This window comes from Tasmannia lanceolata, unplaced genomic scaffold (assembly GCF_043159265.1).
Source record: "Tasmannia lanceolata isolate RefF3 unplaced genomic scaffold, GAP_Taslan_0.1 ptg000007l, whole genome shotgun sequence".
Lineage (NCBI taxonomy): Eukaryota > Viridiplantae > Streptophyta > Magnoliopsida > Canellales > Winteraceae > Tasmannia > Tasmannia lanceolata.
The window spans coordinates 8,649,719-8,666,287 of NW_027518684.1; the positions used below are offsets into that span (position 1 = coordinate 8,649,719).

Consider the following 16,569-nt stretch of genomic DNA (forward strand, 5'->3'; position numbering starts at 1 on the left):
TATGTGGAAATTTTACGGAAATTAAGGTGGACGCATAAGGCAATAGCAGGAAAGAACGTGCTGAAAAATATAGGATTCACGCTTTTAGTATAGTAAGGATTGCCGGAAAATAGAAAAAGGAAGATGACATGGGCCCTCTTCTTAAACAAATGGAACATCTCACTTTGTTTTAGCTGTAAGAGGCTTTATTATTCCCAAAGTCTCTTTTTAATCTTCAATGCAAAACGTGACTGTGTATTACAGGAGAATTTATATGATGAGTGGCCGTATAAAACCATATTTCTCAAAAAGTACGGTACAACCCTAGGATGATCCAAACCGTCCAATTGTTGGGCCACAACATAAATAGATCGTGCTTCAAATTGCTTTCCAAATCATGATCCTAACCCTCTGATTTATAGAGGTACTGGACATTATGGAAACTTCTATAGATCAGAGGGTTAGATCATCCTATGGAAATGATTTTTGGGGGACAACCAATTTACGTTGTAGCCCAACAAATGGACGCTTTGGACCATCTTATGATACGGGTTTATATGGCCGCATTTCATATAAATTGTCGTATTATAGATGTTTACAAATAATTTAATATTAATTTATTATAAGTCTTTTAATTTTGCTTTTCTATTGAAAGTGTAATTTTTCCAATCCCTTTTCTATTGTCATTGCCTCATTGGGTTATCAATCCTATCATTCTTTTCATTGTGGGTTTTCTTGTTATTGGATCCTGGACAGTCCGATAGACACTCCAAGACTCAAACGAGCGAGCGTGGCTGGGAAGAAAAAGAGTTAAGGACCATGTGCGGGCCCATGTGCAAAGAAGCAATGGTATTCTTGTAATAAAGGATCATTATGGTAGCCTTTCAGTAACTACGCCCCAAGTGAAGAGCCTATTTAAACCCATTCCATTTCCTTATTCCATTCAAAATGGCGACATTCCAATGCCCCTTCCCCCTCCTCGCCGTTTTGTCAGCCTTCCTCCTCTTTCCGGCAATAATTCCGGCCACCTGTGCGTCAGTTTCCGGCAACAAAAACAAAAACAACAACAACAACAACACGGAATTCATCCGCACAAGCTGCAACGCAACTCTCTCCCCTGAAATATGCTACTCCTCCCTCGTGGGCCACGCCAACTCCGTACATCAAAACCCTCGCAAGCTGGCACGTGTCGCCATCTCAGTCAGCCTCAAGAAGGCTAGGCGCGCCGCTGCTCACTTCTCGTTTCTCTACCAAAAAGGCGGAACCGACGCCAGAGCCCGAGCCGCGCTGAACGACTGCGTGTCCACGTTTAGCGATGCTATTGATCAGATGCGCCAATCTAGGGCTGAGCTGCACCGGCTAAAGAAGAAGGGCAACGATCTACGGTTCCAGATGAGCAACGTGGAGACGTGGATGAGCGCTGCTCTGACGGACATAAACACGTGTACGGACGGATTCGAGGAGGTGGGGGCGGGCCCACTGAAGTCTGACGTGTCAAAACGGGTCGCGTACGTGGAGGAAGTCACCAGCAACGCGCTTGCGCTTGTCAATAGCTTTGCCGCTAAGGTCGTGAAGGAAATTGTGTAACGTTGATTGGTGTGGAGTATACGATACATACAACAATGAAATTTGTAATATTGAATTACTTTGTGAAGAAAGTAAACCATATTATGTGCTTTAGTAAAGTCGTTTGATTCAAAGTCTGAATAAGGAAGAAAGAAACCCTGCCTTTGAATATAATACCAATAATTTGTTTCTGAAGGAATATTGTTTCAGACTTCAAGTATCCTAACAAATGCTTCTTCTCGGGTACGTATTTTTGGGGCTGTTTGATGGTACATCTTCTTCTCCACCTTCTACGATTCTTTCAGATTCTGGGTTACCAATTGTAAATCCTGCTTTCATTGAATGGAAATGAATTGATGATCGCATTGTATCAGTGTTTAAATAGAATACTCAAAGGATAAATAGACATGGAAAACGTCTATGATAACAAAGGAAAGAGATAATCTTAATCTAATCTAGAGACTGGGGCATGAATACAACGCCTCCTAATGTTTTCTTTCTTATAGATTTGCAGTGAGATATGAAGAGAACTTGGCTCAGGTCGGGGTTAGGGAACTTTCCTCATACCCCTGTAATAGTCAAGGGTGTGGGTTGTGGAAATATCAATTCCATGCTTACTTTTTATTTTCAGAAGTAATTGATAGGTACTAGACTATTAGCAAGGGGTCCGAGGAAAGTTACTCAGACCCCGATTGGGTTGGTGCTTACAATCGGTTGTCAAAAACTAAAATGAACAGGGCCTCTTGCATATAAGATTACATGCAAATAATTTTCTAGACGTATACAAAGAGACCTTATACTCTGCCTCCAACAAAAAGGACTAGGTTTTTGGACTGCTATGGCCTGCAGCTGGTACATGCAGCTTTCAACTATTATAAGCGAGGCTGTTGATTTGGTTGGCCACAAGGGGTCTCGATTGGCCCTAGTTCACTTGGGACTTGGAGCTTCCTTTTCCCTCTACTCATGCTTCCCCAAAAGAGAAACTATAATACTGCCATATTTCTTTTAAAAAAAAGGGAAATGATATATCAGCCCCTTTTGATTACTTGGGACACCCAGCAGCAGCGTATGTTGTAGGTCGGAGGGTTAGGATCAACTTATGGAAATAATATTTGGGGCACAGCCTATTTAGGCTGTGGCCCATCTGATGGACGGTTTGGATCATCCTATGGTGCGGGCCATACCGTACTTTTAATAAAAGTGAGGAGTGCGACCATCAAAATACAGTAGTGCTAAATGGCTGATAAACATTTCCCTAAGATATTAATTGTCAGCTAACAAGATGCATATTTCAGTTGAATCATGCTAGGCGTACACAACCAAAACATAAACTCGGGGTGGCCAATAAATTTTGGGATGCCCCGTTTTGAAAGTGTTATCCATTTCAATCAAGGGCCGCTAGCATAACGGGATTTCGTTTGGAAGATAAAAAAGAAATCCCATGTTGCCAGATATGAAACAAGTGCAAAAGACAAGGAAGGGAGCTTGACCAGTTCGTCGGTCAATTCCACTTTCGTCTTTATTTTTCCAAACGAAATCCCGTTTTGAAAGTGGTTCCCATTGCCTACTAAATATTGGAACACGTGGCTAAAACGCATTGGCGGTTTAAAAGGATCGTTGTTTACTTGAGTTTTACTTTTAGGTGGCCTCCTTGTAAACGATTAAAGGCTCCTTCTTAATATCTCGCTCGCTCGCTCTTTTTCTCTTACCGCGAGTGAGTGCGAAATCAAAGGCTCGAAAATGCGAACGAGAAACCAATCTAAACGCCCGCCAGAGACGCCCGGTAAGCAATTTCAATCATCGCCCGTCTATCTACCCTTTTGTTTACAGCTTTCTAGGGTTTCTATGTCTGCTCTTCATTTTACCTCTTACATTTCTATTCAATTTTGTTCCTCTCTCTATAATTACATGCATTATCTGAAAATATTTTATGTGGACCTGTGATTTCTTTTGGGTAAAGGGGTTTCTTCTAGATAAAAAGGATTTTCCTCTAGTTCAATAGGAGAAAAATTCTTGAGGAGAAGTGAAGATGGCAATGAAGAATGCCCAAAACTAAAACCATGAGAAGTAACTGTTGCGCTTATTCAAAGGCTTCCTTTTGCAGCCAGGGACAAACAAGGGAAAAATATAAAAAGACTTACAGAGGGCTATTTTGGATGACTATGTTAGAATATGTTATTTTTGGTTGGTAAGCTGGGATTGAACATGCAACCTCAAGGTTGAGAATTGAGATACAATGCCTGAACCAATTGAACTATAGGCCCAACCCCTATCTTAGAATATGTTATATTGTATAAGGTATTTTTGTCGTATCCCTTACCATTGTAAAGACACACACAACATATATATATATATATATATATATATATATATATATATATATATATATATATATCAAAGTATAAGAAGTGAATATAAATTTCTAAGTGCTCATCACAGCCTAGGGTTTCTCGGTTTTTCTTGGTTGTGATGGTTCATTCGAACCACAAGGTGTGTGCTGTGTGTTATTTACAGCAATGTTCTAAGCCCTCTTTAAGCTGTGAAAATACATGGTAGGTGTTGTTTTTGTTTTTATATTTTGTTCTTCCATGCAATCTAATTATTTGGAACATTACTTTGTTCTTTTGTTTGGAAACGAGAATGTGGTGAAAGGTGTACATGATTTGTAGGTGTTTTTTATCCATGCAATCTAATTATTTGGAATATTTCTGTCTTCTTTTATTAGGAAACGAGAATGTGGTGAAAGGTGTACATGACTCAGAAAACAGAAGCCCTACAACATCACACCCTGAAACTGGTTTGTGTTGTTATGCCCAACTTTGGTTGCCTTCAGGGATTTGATAATCAGAAAGGCACTTAAAAGTCTTAAATTTAGCATGTTCTGACATTTCTGTCTGCATTTAATAAACATGAGTACCTGAACTGCTGTTAGGAATTCTGACCAATGTATCGAGGGAAGCGGTGGGCAGATTTCTGAAACGAGCTACTTCTCGCACTGCCCGTTATGGGGTATTGGTGAATCTTTGGTCTCATTGCATTGTCTTTCCTTATGCTTCTTTTTATTGAAATGGCTATTGTGCTCATTCTCTAATAGAGCCCTAGCCATGTCCTGTTTCCATTGTGCCCTGATAGGAAGTTTTGTGCATCGTAGTGGGCATTTGATGTCTTATTTTTGCAGTGCAAAAGAAGTACTAGAGCTACTCATGGGTTCAATGTGATGTCCACTCTTTTGTATCCTCTAACACCAATTCTTAATGTCTTTTGTAGTCTAAGGACGGGGGTAAAGAAAATAATGCAGAAATTGTTCGTAATGTTGTGCTGGCTGGAAGTACTACGGGGGATGCAAAAGGAAGACTTCCACTTGTAGGGGAAGATGAAGGGGAAACTGTTCATTGTGATTTATTTGCAAAGGAAGAAGATACAAGTGAAACTGATTGGGAAGAAGGTTCTATTTCCACATCAAATTTCAGAGAAGATAATCCCAATAGTCTGGAAAGGGAGGTAATAATTGAATTTAGTGAGTCACCATCTTCTGGGAAACGGAAAATTATTCGAAGGGCTTCTGCTGTAGACAAGGTAAATTATTTGGCAGCAGATAAATTTTTCATGATTAATTTAGATATTTGTTCTTGACCACGAGTCCAAAACATACTTGAAGTGAATTTTCTTCTTCTTCAGGAATTAGCTGAGCTTGTGCATAAGGTTCATTTATTGTGTCTACTAGCATGGGGAAGGTTGGTTGACAGTGCTTGCAGTGATCCTCTCATTCAGGTACTTCTTTTCATTACAGTCATACTACTAAGCCCACATTTCTACCTTCCTACCATCTTATTATGTTGCATCTTGTGTTTAGTACTCATCTTTTTTTCATCTCATAAACACAAATTTAGCATCTTCTTGTTTCTCTACCTTCCCACCGTGCTCTTCACACACACTCTCTCTCTAATGGGGAAACAGTTTTTCTCCTGCAAACAAGTGGATACCTAAATGAAGGAAGATGTTAAGGAAAAACATGTTTCATAGGATCAGTGTGAAACTAGAAACTAATGCAAAGTGAGTCCTCAAACATTATTCTTTTTATGCAATAGTGTATTAAACAATTAAAATGAATATAATGGTAGTATGGAATGAGTAGACAAGGGACGGTTATAAGAGGAATTATATGGTATTTGGAGCTATTTTTCATAAATAAATAAAGGTGGGAAAAAATGCAGGTGGGATCACTTGTTCAATGATCCGAAAATGAATATAATGGTAGTATGGAAAAAGTAGAAAAGGGACGGTTATAAGAGGAATTATATGGTATTTGGAGCTATTTTTCATAAATAAATATAGGTGGGAAAAAACGCAGGTGGGAATGTGGGATCACTTGTTCAATGATCCAAACCATACTTTTATTTGCCCTCGCCGTTTATATGCCATACCTTCTATTTGAAGCTCCATCCCGTTCCAGAGAAAGGGCCCAAGGAAGGTCTATAGGATGAGTCACATTCCTTATGTGAGGTAAAAGTTAGGGCATCCCTAATACCCAAAGCGTGTTTTCCACCTTAACTGTTGGCACGAGATGCAATTACAACATGCAAATGATGAAAATTGGTTTAACAAGATCAAACACCTAATGACATGCATTGTCGCGTATGTTTGGAATAAAGTGCGCTGACCTCCTCGGCCCCAAGCAATGTTTTTTTTTTGGTCCAAGAGATCACATATGAGGAACTCTTTTTAACCCTATAACATCCCTCGAGCTGTCGTCAAACATTCGAACAATCACACCAATGAAAATCCAATCTCCCACACCCACTCCGGCTTTACCTGGCTTTACAAATTGAACAGCCATCAGAGTTTAATTTTAATAATTAGACACAAGAGGTTCTATCTTTCCTTAGTCTTCTTTAGCTTTACAATCACATCCCATTTTCTAAATATCTCTTGAAAATAATAGTTTCTAAGCTCACCGGAGACCAATGCCCAACTAAGGATATGACTCTTTACCTCCCAAAGAAGTCCAAGTCCAACCTTCAACCTTTCACTATTTTCGAATGTTTTACAATTTCTTTTATTCAACAATAACTAAGGGATGGCAAAAGGGATCATACTCCAATGAGCACAGCTTTTGGAGGACCCTTCGCTGGCCATCTCACTCTAGCCCTCTATAGTTGCTAATGATGTCCCCTATTCGCTCCGGACCTGGATTTCCTAAACTTGATCCATCCAAGTTTAGGTTTAATGCATTTAGTGGGGGAGGATACCATCTATGAAATGCTCCTTGGAATGCACTCTGCTGGTTGGTGTTTTATTGAATACATGAATCCACTAACAAGGCTGCATTTTTTGTGTTTGTTTCATATTATTTGTACCAACTAAAAGAAATTCCATACTGAGAAGATTCTCATTACGACAGGCTTCCTTACTTTCACTTGTGCCAACACACTTACTGAAGATAGCCGAGGTCCCGAAACTGACTGCAAATATACTAGCCCCTCTTGTTAATTGGGTGCGTGATAGTTCCTTCAAGTACCTTGCATAAAAGCAACTTTACTGGTGTTTTCTTTTTTAACTATTACTCGCTTTTCACTGTCTGGATGCTCTCTCTGCAGTTCCATAGTAACTTTCATGTTCAAAGCCCGGGGGATATAGAGAGATCCTTCAAGTCAAGTCTGGCCCACGCTCTTGAAACTCGTGAAGGGACTGCTGAAGAGGTAGTATATTCTTTTCTCTGGGTTTGTTACACAAATCAAAGGCATGGAGAGAAATTTATTTACTTGTCTTTTAGCACCTACTTAGAATATAACCTGCATTTCACAATGTAGAACTCTAATACTTCTCAGCTTATTGTCTAGGTTGCCTCCAGGAATTACGGCTGACAGCGTCTGCTTTAGGCTTTTGTCCTTGTCTGATGTAAATTTACTAGCATAGTAGCATGACTATTATATAATATCCACTATAAAATACTTGGAATGCAGCATGGGAAGCATTTAACCAGTCCGTAACAAAGGTAAATAATTTGTAATGGCTTATGACCATGAGACATTTTTCATAACATTGGTTAACCACTGAAAGTTTGAGAGTGTAGGACAGTAAAACTGCATTCTTGTTTAGTTTGAAAATACACTGACTGTTTGGGTGATGATGTTACTTGTGAGCTTTACCAAATGGCAGGATTTTATTGTGCTTTTATGTGGTGTAAATCTTGTGGGTCAATGTATAACCTATGAAACTGCTTTACACTACCTTCCCAAAGAAGACACAATTATTGCTACAAAATTCTACTCATCTACTAATTACCCTCAGTAGCCAACTGCCAATATTTCATGCTCACATTTTTTTGGTTAAGATAAGGATTTGGCTATTAATCTTACTCATTGCCCATCATTTAGCTTTAACCAGATTTATTCATGCATTTGCTTTGAATGATTATTTACTCATGCATTTGCGTAGTCTGAAATTCCATATTTAACTGTCCAATTCCTTGCAACTTGTAAAATTATCACAGCAATTGATTAAAAGCATGGTTTTAAATTTCGACCGAAGTCCGAAATTTCGGATTTTGGTCAAGAGCGAAACCGAAATGACCGAAATTTACCAAATAATGATTTGTGGTTTGTGATAATGATTTCACCAAAACAATGTTAATACAATTCAAGTTACAGTTGCTACTCAACTATTTTTCAGTATATTTAAATTTAAATAATCTTGTATTATCCCAGATTTTCTTGCAAAAAAAAAGGTTCAGTTCAAAAGAGATTGGGAAATGATATTTACGCCCCTTTTATCACCAGGGACACCCATTTGCCAGTGTACTTTGCAATCAAAGCCTCTGGATTTTTCTGACATAAAGTACATGAGCCCCCTTTTTGCCATTGATACACTGACGCTGGGTGTCCCTGGTGATGAAAAGGGGCGTAAATATCACTTCCCAAGAGATTGATCAATTAAAAGAGGAGAAAAGGGTTCCTGCGCAGCTGCGCAGGGAGCTTCCCTGTGCTTAAGTGGCTTAAGAAGCCTCCCATTGGTTCTTATAGCGGGTCCACAGAAAGTGACCAATGGGAGGCTTTATAAGCCACTTAAGCTCAGGGAGCTACCTGCGCAGCTGCGCAAGAACACTTTCCTCTTAAAAGAGTGTCTATTAGTGGAAGGACATGAAGAAAATGGCTTTGTATGCCATTTATTTTCTATTTTTGGAAATAACATAGGATCATTTATGTTTCAGGTTGCTGCATTATCTGTGGCATTATTCAGAGCACTCAATTTAACAACTCGGTACAATCTTATTACAATCCTGAAAGATAAATTTATGAATGCTTTTAAAATAATCTTTTCAATATAGATCAGATTATAGCCTATAGATAGTTGTGGGGTTATTTCTTCGTAAACATGTTTGGTGTTTATTCTTTATATGTACTTAATTCTATGCTATCCAGTTCTTGTGCTGATTATTTACTTCTTAATTTTTTGTCTTGGTTGGGAAAGCCTGTTTTATTTCATTGTATTCATTGTGAGTCTACTTGGTGCACTAGTTCTTAGGCTTTAGCATGTTCTGGGTCATGAAAACATTGCCAAGAGGAGCTTTTTGGTGGTTTCTCTACAAATGGCGTTAGAGATTGTATGGTCGGAATGGAAATGGTATGGAACAGAGGATTTTTTGGGAACCTGGTGTCACTTCCCAGGTCATCTTTGTTTGTTTTTTCTGGGACTCCTGGTCCCCTCTCGCTGTATATATACTTGAAATCTAAATATAATTAGTCAATTTTCAAAAAAAAAAAAAAACATTGCCAAGAAGCCAGAAGTGTGTGTTTGAGGTGAGATATGGATAACCATAAGTATAGGAATTCTTGCAGATAAAGTCATCAGAATATCTTTCACGAAAGTGGAACTTTGGACCGGCATGGTTTGTTTTTAGGACACATATGGGCATGTAGCACAGTACAAGCTATGTTACTGCATGACCAAAGATGTATATTTAACTAGTACTTTATAAAGCCACTATTTTTTTTAATTTTTTTGTTGTCTTTCGTAGAAAAGCTTGGACCAAACTAGTAACCTCAAAGTTTCCATGTAGAGCATTTAAAAAAAAAGAAGTTTCTATATAGAGCACTTTCAAATTTAGCTATGGGTTCAGTTCTTAATAAAGCTGTCATGTTTAAGGCACTCATTTCAACTTATTGTGGAAAAGGGGTTGTTGATGATGAAGCTTAATTTCTGATTCCACTTGAAGCATTATTTTGATGATTTGTTACAGGGCACATGATAAAAATGGAGTCTCTGAATGATTTATTGTTCTTGTCGAACACCGTACCCACTCTCAGATTATTGTTGCTGTATTTTATTTTATTTGTCTTGAATAGGATTGAGTGGATGATTTGTCTTGGACACATGATAAAAATAGAGTCTTTCTCTCAGCCTAAATTTTATTATTATTTTACTTGAACTCTTCTTTAGAATCCAAACTCCCAGTCTGCTTGTGTTAGTGTGTGACAGATTTTGCCAGCACTTGTGTGTCCTTATTTCAAACATGGGTTGGCCTGTCAATGACATTCATGTAGATCCCACGCACGAGTGTGAATATTCATAGGTAAAATATCATCTCGTCATTGAAACAAGGTTTTAGTTCTTTGTACTGTTAAAGACAACCAAACTACATATTAGATGGAAATTTGAAAAGAGCACCTTATCATATGCACTATGAATATAACTAAACACCTTATATGAATATTTTTACATACATTTGCATCTGTCATTTCCCATGTGTATCAATTAATTCATATTGCATATTGTTATATAGCTTTAAGTGAAATCGGTAATTAAGTTAAATGGAATCTAAATTGCTGTGGTTGAAAAAAATTATATTTCCTTATTAAAAGCAGCATAATAGAATTGCATCGTATGCTAAAACATGTATCTGTTTTCAGGTTTGTATCAGTTCTCGATGTGGCCTCCCTCAAACCAGATGTAGACATGTCTGGATGTTCAAACCAAGATACTATCAGAGTTGCTGTTCAGACTTCCTCACAGAAAGCAAATATTAATGAAGGCATTGGTCATGAATCTCATCAAAGTGGTGTGAATCAAATCAGAGAAATCAATTTAACCCAAGAGACCTATGGGTCCAAAGATTTACCTGTTAATGGTAGCTTGAATGATAAAGTGTTAGATTCATTAGCTAGTAAGGCATGCATTGACAACCATGGAGCATGTGGCACCAATTATGCCGAAGGATCCAAAAGGAAAGGGGATGTGGAATTTGAGTTGCAGTTGGAAATGGCTCTTTCTTCCACTTCAGCAGGAGTTTGTAAAAATACAATGCGTCCAGACTTGAATAGTGTTCATAGTAGCCCAACATCTCTTACTTCCTCATTTAAGAAAATGAAGAGAACTAATGCCGAAGAGTCTCCGGTTACCACCATGGGAAGCTCTGGTGGAGTTTGGTCAAGAAAAATGGGACCTCCTTTGTATTGGGCAGAAGTGTTTTGTAGCGGAGAAACCTTGACTGGAAGGTGGGTCCATGTTGATGCCGCAAATGCAATCGTTGATGGAGAGCAAAAGGTCGAATCTGGATTTGCTGCGTCCAAAAGGTCACTGAGATATGTAGTTGCTTTTGCTGGGCATGGAGCTAAAGATGTGACTCGCAGGTTTTGCCCTTTACATTTTTTTTCCTTTAACAGGTTTTGTGTGCATAACAGTTTTTTTTTCGAATAATGATATGGAGACCCATTTGGGGACCTAGAGTGGAACCGAACTAATAGCCTCTACACAAGTTAGCAATCTTGGTTCCTTGTTTTTCACTTTTTTGGCCTTTTCCACCCTTAAATGGCAAAACTACGCCTCCCATGCCATGTGGCATGTAGGTATTTGTTCGGTTCCACTCCAGTTCTCCAAATTGGTCTCCATAGCGGTACTTTTTTTTCCCTTTAACAGTCGTCTTCGCCATGATCATCTCATTATCCATTGGATAATTTGGATGATAAAAAATATGTTGTCTTAAACTTTCAGGTATTGTATGAAGTGGTACACGATTGCATCACAACGGATTAACTCACAGTGGTGGGATACAGTGTTGGCACCATTGAAGGAGTTAGAGTCAGGTACAACTGGAGGCATGGTCCATTTGCAAGCGCAAAAAGAAAAGGCTTCAACTGAGCTGGAGCATGTACAGTCTGTCAAAGTATCTGGTTCTCGGGAAGCTATTGGTTCTCGGGAGGCTATTGAAAGTTCATCATCTCGTGAATATGTTCCACCCCACGTTAGCTTGGATGAAGGCATTGGTGTAGAAAGCTCTAAACCGCGAAGCATTAATGTCGATGTGGAATGTTCTGTACAGAATCTTGGGGTTGCTAATAGAAGCTCTCTTGAGGATGTGGAGCTGGAAACCAGGGCACTTACTGAGCCTCTTCCAACTAATCAACAGGTATAGATTAATATTTAATATAATCTGAATGTATACTTGAATGCAATTTTTTTTTGTTTGAGATTTGCATTGTTGCTTGCTTTAAGATTAGTCTTTGCTAAGCACATACTTGTTGATGATTGTTTGAAATTAAATTCAGGCCTATAGAGCCCATAACCTTTATGCTATAGAAAGATGGCTTACTAAGTATCAAATACTTCATCCCAAAGGTCCTATACTTGGTTACTGTTCTGGTCATCCTGTCTACTCTCGAACTTGTGTGCAAACCCTACAAACAAAACAAAGATGGCTTCGAGAAGGCTTGCAAGTTAAAGAAAATGAATACCCTGCCAAGGTATGGCCTATAGCGTTTTTATGATCACATCTTTGTTCACTCAGGGATAAGCTGTGTCATTTATACAAATTGCTTGGGGTTATTCGTCAGGTGGTGAAACGTTCCCAAAAGTTCAGTAAAGCACAGGCATCTGAACATAATGTTTTTGAAGAAAATGATGGTGACGGGACTATAGCACTTTATGGGAAGTGGCAAATGGAACCGTTGTGTCTTCCTCATGCTGTAAACGGGATTGTGCCCAAGGTGAGACATCTTTTTTTTTCTTTTTTGCTTTGAGAGAGGCAAATGATGTTTCTCTTGCCTTTTATTTTCCTTGTTGGTTGTTCTCCTACTGTTGTTGTTTGATCTTCTCAGTCTCCCTTTGTTTCCTTAATGAAATTTCTTGCCATTCAAAGAAAAAAGGAGCATGACTCACATGGAAGACTGGCATGCAAATCTGAGGATCCCTTACTAATTCTAGTGTGAAAATCCCTAAACAGATACATGGTGAATTTAATTTTTTTCCGAAGGAAAATCAGGGTTTCGAGTTTCGACACACTGATTTGATGTGGTGTGAAAATCCTAAAACAGTTATATATTGATTTTAGCTCCTCTTGTAATGAGGGTTGCAACACAACAGTTTTAACTCTATTGCCTGAACAACTAAACCTAGGCATGGGGCTTCTTTTTATGGAGAGGAGCTAGGAGATCAAATTATAGATTTGTTATACCATCCAACCTTTGATTGTGGTTCTGGGGTTTTATGACAATTTTGACAACCGCGGAAGGTGCGGAACTTGCTAGGGACTCGTGCAAATTCCTACTGCCTCTTTCCCCATGGCATGCGAGACTTGATGTGGTCTCTCTAGGAGAATCATGTGCATGCCTGTATCCTGTGCATGAGCTGGATGGTAAAATCATGTGCATGCCTCAATTGTAGGTAATTAAATGTCAAGTGTATAGTAGAATAGCATATTGGGTGGTCTCTGTATCCCAGCAGAGTAGAACTGCACTAATATTTTGGCTTATTATCATATCATGTAATAGGATAGGACTCCTGGTCCCATCTGCTATATTACTATCAATAAAATATCCCAGCAGAGTAGAACTGCACTAATATTCTGGCTTATTATCATATCATGTAATAGGATGGGACTCCTGGTCCCATCTGCTATATTACTATCAATAAAATTACGTCACTTTTCAAAAAAAAGAACTGCACTAATATTATCATTTTTTTATGCATGGTGTTCCTGGGTTCGTTACGTTATCAACCGATGCACTATCCCGTGCCTACATTAACATATTTCTGTTTGCTTGCACTATCCTGTGCCTATATTAACATATTTCTGTTTGCCTGTATTAACAACTCATGTCTTATTATTTTAATGAATCTGGAGAAGAATTTGTATTTTTTTAAAGCTATAATCTGAACTTTTTTTTCCCAGAACGAGCGTGGTCACGTGGATGTGTGGTCTGAGAAATGCCTCCCACCCGGTACTGTACACTTGAGATTACCCAGGCTGTTTCCAGTTGTGAAGAGACTAGAAGTTGATTTTTCCCCTGCCATGGTTGGGTTTGAGTTCCACAACGGTCGCTCAGTTCCTGTCTTCGAAGGGATTGTGGTCTGTTCTGAGTTCAAAGATGCTATCATGGAGGTAATGTACCTACCTCTGTAGATTGATGACAATTTGCTGCAACCATAAAATGGTGCTGTGATTTATTTATTTTTATCATTTGAAATTATAGTATCTTTGGATCTTTTTCTGGAAGCTTAGATGTTTCTAAGATCATTTCCTGCTTTACTATAATTTAGTGATTTGGTCATTTATTTGAAAGGGGAAGAGGTGGGGTAGTTTGCATGAACTATAATCAAGGTTTTAAATTTCGACCGAAATTTCGGGTTTCGGTGTTGACCGAAACCGAAGATGGATAAAGTTGAAACGTTACAAAATTTTGATCAAAATTTCGTTTCCCCCAAAATTCGGGTCGGGCCGAAATTTTAGGAATATCTCCAAAAAATCAGTAATTTATTGATTATTTAATATTATCCTGAAATTTCAGAGATTTCGTCGAAATTTGGTACCGCCTAAAATATTGCTTTATTTAACCTCGACAGATTTCGCCGAAATTTCTTTCGGCTGAAATTTCGGTTTCGGTGAGGACCGAAACGCTTTCCGAAACCGAAATTTAAAACCTTGACTATAATTTACTCTCTCCCACTTGAGAAAATGCTGGGACCTTGAGTGTACATCGGCATTGCCTGATTGGTAACTGCAATAGGCACTGTGAACTACAACTATGGTCACAACTTTGAAGCAACTGCACAATACTTGAGCAGGCTTTTATTTTAAATTAATACTTTACTCACTCTCTCTTGAATTCTACTCTAATGCCATTGGTCATTGTGAATTGGCAATACTTTCATACAAGGTTTTAAATTTAGGTTTTGGTTTGAGTTTCAGTCGTCACGGAAATGGAACATTTCGGTTTTGGTTGAAAAATTCAGTGAAAATATTGTAAAATTGCGGAAACGTATGAAAATATATGCAAGTGATGAAATTTTAAGATAGAACTTTAGGAAATGCGAGAATAAGCACAAACACACACTTACAAATCATTATTTACGCAAGACCTATCCATGAGAGTTTAACAATGAAACACCTCATAACATGCGTTGTCACATATGTTTGATAACTCAATACTTACCATATTTCTTATATAATTCATAGAAATATTTATACATAATATATACATCACATTTCACATTCAATTCATGTAAATATAAATCACTAATACACTTACGGTCTTAGTTTTGATATGGGTTTCAGTGTGGATGGAAACAAAAATATTTTTGTCATTTTGTACTGGGTTTGTTGGAAATTTAAAGCTATGCCTTAATGAAAGGGGAATTCTAAATTGCGGGCAATGCATAAAGACAACCATGCTTTGATGTAAGCACAAAGTAATCTTCTCTTTTATGGCAACCTTCCATGATTTTTGGTATTAATGTCCTATGCATAAACCCAAGCGATGCACATTCTACAATCATTAGCCGTCTTTGATATGGCTACTTGGACTAAATTTCTGTTCATCAGGCATATGCAGAAGAAGAGGAGAGGAGAGAAGCAGAAGAGAAGAAACGGAGTGAAGCTCAAGCTATTTCTAGGTGGTATCAGCTTCTTTCATCCATAGTAACCAGACAAAGGTTGAAAAACACTTATGAGGATGGATCAACCTCACTTGCCCGGCGCCCTCTAAACCAAAAGGTTGATCTAAATGAGACCCAGACTGATGGTAGTAAAGAGGACATGTTTTCAAGTGGATTTGAGCAGGGATATTTAGAGGATGCCAGGTCTAATTCTCAGTCAGTGGCATTTTCGGGCGACCATGAGCATGTATTCCCTATTGAGAATCAGAGTTTCAATGAAGAGAGTTGTGTGAGGACGAAGCGATGCCCCTGTGGATTTTCCATACAAGTTGAGGAGATGTAGCAGCTCACTCTGAATTTGTGTAATCTCCTATTTTTATTCCTTTTTTTTTTTTGGGTAGGTAAGCTGGGATAGAACCTGCGACCTCAAGGTTGAGATAAATAGACTCAACCATCGAGCTACAGGCCCAACCCCCTTCTTTTTAATTCTTCAAAGCTGTAAGTGAAAGTTTTTGCATGCTTGTAACCTCATGTTAAATTAATGAAGCTGGGTTCTCTGATAAAAAACAGAAAAGAAAAAAGAAAGATTACTCATTTAGAGAATTGCTAGCAGGAGCGTGTCGTGTTTGTGGGCCAGACTGCATAACCTCCTGCAAGGGTTCCCCAATTCAGTTTCCTGCATTTGGATTGCCAGAATGAGGAATCGAAATTGACGTCATAAAAATTTTAATGCAAAAAAATTCCATTCCAACCATGGTGGAATCGGAATACGACCTCTTTGGGTGGGAAACAGATTCCGGCACTCTGTCCCCTTAAATTTTGGTTAATTCCATGCTGGTGTCAATTTCATTCTCTTGATTCTGTTCTTTTTATTTTTTTTACTAAATGCTGGAACCAAAGGATGCTCCCTTGCATGATATCGCCATTATCTTAACAGCTCATCTGGTGGGCCCTAATTGGGTATGCCAGAGATTAAAAAAACACTTGCAAACGGACGGATGGTCAAGTTGGCTGATCGGACGGCTAGGCGACATCTCAATGGTGGGGCTCACTGGATGGATTGTGTGGATCATATTGGAGTCAATTGGGTGAGCCTACTAAAAGTACATCCCATGTTGTAATTCCTCTCCCTGGAGAACAGTGCCAAGGTATAGG

General features: G+C 38.6%; 1 protein-coding gene and 1 pseudogene across 2 annotated transcripts; both read left to right on the top strand.

Moving 5' to 3' along the window:
- Nucleotides 1–927: 927 nt before the first annotated feature.
- Nucleotides 928–1,740, top strand: LOC143881299 (21 kDa protein pseudogene; annotated as a pseudogene).
- Nucleotides 1,741–3,219: 1,479 nt separating this feature from the next.
- Nucleotides 3,220–16,017, top strand: RAD4 (DNA repair protein Rad4 family). Of its 2 annotated transcripts, none has more exons than XM_077384995.1 (14): nt 3,220–3,328; nt 4,271–4,342; nt 4,478–4,560; nt 4,813–5,121; nt 5,224–5,316; nt 6,947–7,039; nt 7,143–7,244; nt 8,756–8,805; nt 10,455–11,174; nt 11,536–11,950; nt 12,090–12,284; nt 12,375–12,527; nt 13,712–13,921; nt 15,362–16,017. In XM_077384995.1, exons 1-14 carry the CDS (start codon nt 3,286–3,288, stop codon nt 15,755–15,757), a joined length of 2,934 nt encoding a protein of 977 aa, XP_077241110.1. In that variant the 5' UTR covers nt 3,220–3,285; the 3' UTR covers nt 15,758–16,017. The 2 variants fall into 2 exon arrangements, with proteins under 2 accessions (XP_077241110.1, XP_077241111.1); XM_077384996.1 differs by having other exon boundaries at nt 3,221–3,328; nt 4,478–4,554.
- Nucleotides 16,018–16,569: the final 552 nt, after the last annotated feature.